The sequence below is a fragment of the Lepidochelys kempii genome, chromosome 8 (genome assembly GCF_965140285.1).
Source record: "Lepidochelys kempii isolate rLepKem1 chromosome 8, rLepKem1.hap1, whole genome shotgun sequence".
Taxonomy (NCBI): domain Eukaryota; kingdom Metazoa; phylum Chordata; order Testudines; family Cheloniidae; genus Lepidochelys; species Lepidochelys kempii.
Genome location: NC_136387.1, coordinates 61,018,622 through 61,025,825, shown reverse-complemented (window position 1 = coordinate 61,025,825; position 7,204 = coordinate 61,018,622). Strand labels below are relative to the sequence as shown.

Below are 7,204 nucleotides of genomic sequence, written 5' to 3'. Positions count from 1 at the left end.
GCCATACTTTACTAGTGTCCACATTGCTCTTTGTCCAGTGGGGATGTTGTGGGAACTGTGGAATAGGTACTGTTGGATTCTCACAGCAGACTGGTACAGCAGCAGTTGGAGTGTGTGTGTGTGTGTGTGTGTGAGTGTGTGTGTGAGAGAGAGAGAGAGAGAGAGAGACCCAACTATTTTACTGAAAAGGTTTTGTAATGTGGATACACCAGGGTGGATTTAATTTAAATCAAATTGATTTAAATCACTAGTCAGGAAGACTCTATTTAATCATGGATTTCTACATAAAAGTACATTCTTGTTGGTTGTTACCAACCTGAAGATCCTGCATGTTCAGACATGTTCCTTTCATCATCTTCAACGCAGCTTCCTCCTGAGAAGAAACATTTCTCATGATGTTGTTTCATTCGGGCAACTAGGCCTTGCATTTCTTTGTTGCACTGTTTGCATTTTGCACACATGCCTGTCTTACCCACAGGTAGAGGAACGTCATTAAAATATTCCCAAACTGGGTCTCTTTTATGGCCAGCTAGCATTACAGGTTTTCCCTTTTAGTGAGAGAATGGTATGGTAGATCTCAAATCAATGAAGGCTACACTCAGAAAGACCTCAAGGCTTCTGGAATATGCTGCTTGAACAGTTTCACTTTTGGTTCTACTGCCTGTCCCTCCCTTCTCACATTTATCTCCAGACTTCTTCTCTTTGTTCAGATCCGTTCCACCCCCAACAATCTTCTATTCACTGAACTTTTTGAAACTTTGCACTTGTAGAGAGAGGTAAAGGATTGACTCTGTACACACATTTGCAGAGGGACAATAGGGTTGAGGTCTATTATTTCTCACCTCTATATATTTTTGCTGTTAACAAGCTTGTTATCTTAAACATGACATGAATATATTGTCTCATACTATAGAATTAGAATTTATCATCCCTATTCCATGATGAGATATCTTTGAGCGACAATGTATCTTAATTAAAGCTATCTTTAGATAAAATGCTTTTTGAGAAAGAAACCTAGCAAAAAAATCCAATTCTTTTAAATTTATTTTTTTAAATAATTGATTTTTAGCCACCCTGGGGTACATTCAACTGTTGTAAGAACAGTGTTAGCAGTGCTTAGCGGGGGTGCTTGTCTAGTGAAGAAAGACCCTTATCAGAGGCATAATGTAAGGCTTTGTCTGCACTGGAATTTCAATTTCATTGGCAAAACTTTTCTTGTTCAGGGATGTTAAAAAAAACCAACCACACACACCCCTCCCCCCGAATGACAGAAGTTTTACCCACAAAAAGCGCCAGTGTGAACAGCGCTTTGTTGACTACTCTGTCAATACTAGGAAAAATTAGTACCCACCTGACAACAATCATACAGCTGTATTGCTGCTAGCAACAATGTAAACACTGGCAGTTGCAGTGGGGGAGGTTTAGATTGGATATTAGGAAAATCTTTTTCACTAAGAGGGTGGTGAAACACTGGAATGCGTTACCTAGGGAGGTGGTAGAATCTCCTTCCTTAGAGGTTTTTAAGGTCAGGCTTGACAAAGCCCTGGCTGGGATGATTTAACTGGGAATTGGTCCTGCTTCGAGCAGGGGGTTGGACTAGATGACCTTCTGGGGTCCCTTCCAACCCTGATATTCTATGATTCTATGGCCTAGCCAAGGCTGACAGTGTTTTTACCTCTGTCACTTAAGCCTGCTCTGACCAGGTTTTCATGATCTGGGGCTCAGATCCCTTAGGCTTCGTCTGAAGTAGCAGATTTGCAGCTGTGCTGTTGCTATTATGCGGGTACTAATTTTTGAAGTGCAGACTCATCAGACCTGATGGAGGAATAATGCTACTGCCTATTTCTCCTCCAGCCCCAGTAAGTAAAGGTGTGTGATCCATTTAAAAAATGGAAATGGACTGATTGCTCTTTTCTAATTGGTAAATCCACCTGTGATATCATTGGACATGGCCGCAGATCTATGTGCCTGATTTGTGGGGCATATTGCCCACCAGTGTTTAAGCTGGGGCTGGTAGGAGGAGGATCACTTTCTCTTTTGTGTGCTTTATTTTTCCACTGATTTTTAAGCTTTCCTTGGTCTTGCAAACTTTGGGAGGCTTTTCTTTGCACTAATCAAGCTTGCATGCCTGTCTGCCTTTTTTTGTTTTAGGGACACTGCCAGTTCTTATCCTAACAGCTTTATCAAGTGCTAGAAATTAAGATCCCACTTGTAACAGAAAGGTTGCTGTAGAATAGCACCCATTCCCAATATGCTCTCCCCTGCCTATCTGTCCATTGCTAGATAGTGTCTTGTGTAGCTAGATTTTTTTAAAATACATGGAGTATAGGCAAGACAAGTTGTTAGGAAGCAAAAAAATATATACTCAGAGAAATCTGGTATCAAAATAATTTATTTAAAAAAAATTCAAAGACAACTTCCCTGAAGTTTTGCTGTCCTCAAGACAGGATTTGTGGCATTCCTGGCATAAATGGGAGTGTTCAACACTGCCTTAGTCTACATAACGTAGTATTATACAGCCCCTGTTTGCTATGGGCCAGATTCTGCCCTTCCTTTCACTGCATGAAACCCCACTGACAGAATTTGGCCCTGTATAGCGTAGTTAACTACTCTACACCTCTTTGAAGCAGAAGATGCTATGTATCCCTCTTTATCTCTTTGCACTATACAGTGACAGTGTTTGGTGTCACATGGAAGACCGATGCATCTATTTGCGGCTGTGAAGGAACCAGTATTAAGAAGTGAGTGAGTGATAACACACAGCCAGTTGTTTAGGAAAAAAAATAAGCAATCAATTATTCAAAGCTGTCCAAATTCCCAGAAATGTTTGATTCACCGTGCTGCCTCACACCTTGTTGACTTTTAAAAGAGGCAGATCTGATCTGACCTACAGTATCAACGCTTTCAGTGTGACATAAGGAGTCTGACAATACACCGTGCTATGATAATGCATGGCAATACCTTCTCTCTGCACTGTTCACTGATGGAAAATGTATCATCCCTGGACACTGGCCAGCAGCTTTCCTGGCTCCATCTTCTAGGCTTCTAACGTCACTATTTACCACTCAACTCTAAACCACCTTAGGCTAGATTTCTGTCCACTTTTCCCCACTACATCTGGGCAAACCTTCTGTACATTCAGGATTTCAGTCTTTCAGGTTATGGAGCTGCTAGGACACATGGCCTTCTTCCTTAGCAGGTGAAACAGAATTCTCCACTTCCCTTCCCTTCAGAGTTCATGTCTCTTGAGGCTCCCTGGTAAACTGTGACTGTTTACACAGTTCCTGATAGAATTCGGACTCCAAAAATCGTGGGTACGCATTATTCTCCATCAAGCTGTAGACTCTCTTCTGTGCAACATTGAAGCAAGTGTGTGTAGCTTCTTGGATATTCTGGGCAATCATGTTCTTGGTTTGAAAGTCTATGTTTATCTGAAATAGAATGCAGGAATGTGTTACTGAGAGTGTTCACCTCAAGCAAATACCATACACAAGTTAGATAAAAGTGAGATTTCATTAACACTAAGGCCCTGATACTGCAGCCTTGAGGCAGACAAAGCTCCCAATGAAGCTACTGAAGGCCTCCTACCTAGAGATCAGATCCCTAGTTTTGTAATAAGGAACATTTTCTGAAATGTATTGCACTATAGGGCAAATGTATTGCACTATAGGGCAACTGAAAAAACTCAAATGATGACAATCTTATATCAATGATGATGCTCTTTAAATACACTGTAGACTTTAATGACTTCTGCTGATGTACTCAGGCTGAGGATCTGACCCAGAATCTCTGTGAAAACACTCCTGGCCCAATTTTCCAACATGGGAAACTGGGATGAATACATTATGGTATCAAGGTAATATTTGGATGTTAATAATTAGCATTCAGGGACATAAATGCATTTTGGGAAACAAAATTTCAAAACATGGGCCCACAGTGGACATGGGGATGAGAGAGAGTCTTGAAGTGGTGCTTAAATTGAGTGCTCAGTACTAGCAGTGATGGGTTTTTTAAAACCACTTTTTACCTCTTTGGGAGCCTCTTTTTCAATGAAGTCATTGTAGATCTTTTTAGCCTTGGATCTCCGCTTCTGTGGTGACTTGATTTTCTTGAAGTCTTCACAGGCCAGCCAGAAATCGATGTTCTCCTCGCAGAACTCTGATTTCAAAAAAGTTCGAAAAGCTGCAAGACCATCTGGGGAGCAAGAAAAGGGAGAAATGTATGAGCTGAAAATATTCCAAACAAATCTTGCATTTTCCCCTACCAAAAATATATCTGCTTTCTTTCAGAGTTGTCAGAACACTTTACATAATTGCCTGTGTATATAAAGTATATATTTAGGATCCTACAGTTTGCCAGACTCTTTTTAAATAACTGAAGCTATTTTTGAAGAAAAAGTGCCAAAAATGAAAACCATGTAAAATCAGCACACTTCCTTTAACATACTGCTAGGCTTAAAACAAACAAACAAAACCTCCCCCAACAACCATAAAACAAAACTCCTCATTATACAGTTTCTCTCCAGATCGGAGTTCTAGTATGTTAATCTTTAGACTGGAGTAAATATTTACGACAGAGCTATAAATCTCTGGAAGACATTTGCAATGGAAAGAATGACTCAAAGTTGATTATCAAATGCTGATTTTTTGGGGGGGGGGGGGGTTGTTCAGCAATTAAGTGGTTTTCTTTGCAGAGTGGCTGTAAAACCTATAGAACCTATAGCGGATTCAACTCTCATAGACTCTATTGCAGGATCAAGTCCACAGTGGCTTAATGTGTATATATCTAATAGCACTGGAACCAGGATTTGTCTTGAAGTAGATTCCTAAGTGCACAAAAATCTTTGATAAAGAACATACTTTTTATGAAGTGGGGCTTTGGGTTGTTTAAAAAATAGAAGTGTCTGAGACCAATATCAAGCTGCATGCATGAGGTTGTTCAAAAGGCAATTTATAATTCTGATATACATGGAAAACCATTGCTTATTCTTATCTGAGGTAGCCTTTCCTATTACAAAAACCTACGGCGAGACCATAACACGTTTATATTTTTACATTGATTTGTTACTCTTTTCAAATTAACTTACATTTATTAGCTAGAAGTTCATCAAAAGCTTCTGACCACAGCTGGGCTTCTTCAGGAGAAGGTCTATATAAAAGGACGGAGAACATTAGTTAGATTGCACGGCATATATTTCTGTTTCTTGCATATTAAATATTTCAGATTCGTTTGAGTGAAATTTGAATATTTAAGTTACCTGAAGTAAGCGTGTTGCTTTCCTTTTTTGTTGGACTTTGTTTTTGTAGAAGTGGAAGAGTTTTGCAGGAAGTAGCTCAATCTTGTTTTCCAATCCTTAATGCTAGAAGAGAGAGAGGAAGAGGGGGGAAATACATTAAAATGAGCTAACTGAAACTATCCTTCCAGCTTTGCACGTTTTGATCAGAGATGGGACTGATCCTCCAGTCTATAAAGAAAATGCAGAATTTCCCTTGAAGTTGCTGGTAGTTTTGCCTGCTTAATAGCTGTGGGAGCAAGCTCAAAATTTTTTTCTATTTCAAAAAAACCAGGACCCAATCCTTCTATTTCAGTCAAAAGCAGTTTTTCCACTGACTGGAGCAAGAGAGCCCACAGTGACTGGAAAGTGACTAATTGTAACTAAGGCATCTGTGAATTTCATAACAAGAGGTGTGCTTTTATATCTGAGGAACACAGCACACTGACCTCTGTTCTTCCCCAGTACTATTGTCTGTACTCAGTAGGAGTTTTAGCTGAGTGAAAACTATTGGGTGGGGGGCCTCCTGGTGCTCAGATATTTAGAAGACCCTCTTCAATTGTGCATCAATATGGATTTGGAGATTTAATCTCTTCCTGCTTGATTTTTGGAAGAGCCAAAAGCTGGATCTCCCCAATCTAAAAGAATATATTTTCAAGTGGGGAAGTTACTCCAGTTTAGGGCCACATGGTGAAATCTGTGGAACAGGTGAGATTAAACTCTGCAGCGGTGGCACAAAATCATCTCCACTAGCCTCTATATGAAACTGGGAATTACAGAATAGTTTTGTCCCTTACATTTAAAATATGTCTTATCCAGATAGTGCAAACAGGATATTTATTATAAACATAATAATGGAAGATTTTCAAGTGTTTTTGTTTTGCTTTGGCAAGGCGCAAACCCTGTAAAAAAGTTTAAATGACAGAGCCATTTGAAGACACCAATCCAATGTGAAATTGCACAGCTTGCGCAGTGAACTAAGAATGGGAGAAAAATGTGCTTACATTTTCACCGCTCAAACGTGAACTGAAGTGAATCATTTCTGCACAAGATCTACATTTTTTCTGAGCTACCACTGAGTTATATTTCTCATCAAATGATCAGTTCAGCAAATACAGGATTTTTTGCACATCAGGGTTTTTGCAGTGGAGATATTTCTCCATTTTTAAAAACTCCTTATGATATCAAATACATAAATTAACCCACTCTTGCACTGCTCACATATTGCACCCAAAGTGAGTTTTAAAAAAGTCAACTCTGTCAAATAGCTTAACGAATAGTATAAATGGTTTCTCTTTTTTCCTACTGAGATGCAACCTCCCTAGTTTGAATCATTGTTCTGAAAGCAAAGGGTAGCTCTTCATATAAACGAAACCTGCTATAAATATATACACTCACATAGTTCTCTTCATCTTTCCTTTCTTCTCCTCGTTTTGGCAGCTGCTGGGAGTTCTCTCCATTTGTCCACAGTCGTGCTGAAGAGCAAAGAAGATTGCACTTTGCATACTTCTTTTGTTTTATCCCAGGACTGATTTGCCAGCCACTGCAGTAGCCTTTTCTTCACTCAGAAGTTGAACTTGAAGAGCCAGAAAGGCAGCCTCTCTTTATAGAAGGCAGCAGGCGAATGGGTTGCGTTTCGGTTACACCTCCTGAGCACGCTGATTTGCTTGTAGGGAAGCACGCCAAAGCACACTCCCCTGGCACGTCCTTAAAAGGCTCTTACACTGAGTACAGTGCTGACGCAGTGTTCCCTTTTGCTTTATGCAGTCTTCTCTTGCAAAAAACCGGTCTGGTTCCTGCAACCGCCTGCCTGCAGATTCCAGCAAGTTAGAGAGCTTTTTTTTTGGCTGCTGTGTGTGTATGCACAAAGCTTGAGTACCCTGCACATTTGAAGGCAGAAGTGTAGGATCAATGACTTGGCTTATTATCCGA

General features: G+C 40.0%; 1 protein-coding gene across 1 annotated transcript; it reads right to left on the bottom strand.

The window, feature by feature from the left end:
* Window positions 1–2,374: 2,374 nt before the first annotated feature.
* Window positions 2,375–6,867, bottom strand: RGS2 (regulator of G protein signaling 2). The gene is made up of 5 exons (XM_073356713.2): window positions 6,671–6,867; window positions 5,258–5,359; window positions 5,087–5,148; window positions 4,028–4,194; window positions 2,375–3,431 (listed from the first exon to the last, which is right to left on the bottom strand). The coding sequence occupies exons 1-5, from the start codon at window positions 6,775–6,777 to the stop codon at window positions 3,237–3,239; spliced, it is 633 nt and encodes a 210-aa protein (XP_073212814.1). The 5' UTR covers window positions 6,778–6,867; the 3' UTR covers window positions 2,375–3,236.
* Between the last annotated feature and the right edge of the window lie 337 nt (window positions 6,868–7,204).

Coding starts and splice junctions, on each gene's coding strand:
- RGS2 (XM_073356713.2), bottom strand. CDS start 6,777: ATGCAAAGTGCAATCTTCTTTGCTCTTCAGCACGACTGTGGACAAATG. Junction 5,360..6,670: donor GGAAAGATGAAGAGAACTAT/GTGAGTGTATAT, acceptor TCTCTCTTCTAG/CATTAAGGATTGGAAAACAA. Junction 4,195..5,086: donor TGAACTTCTAGCTAATAAAT/GTAAGTTAATTT, acceptor CTTGCTCCCCAG/ATGGTCTTGCAGCTTTTCGA.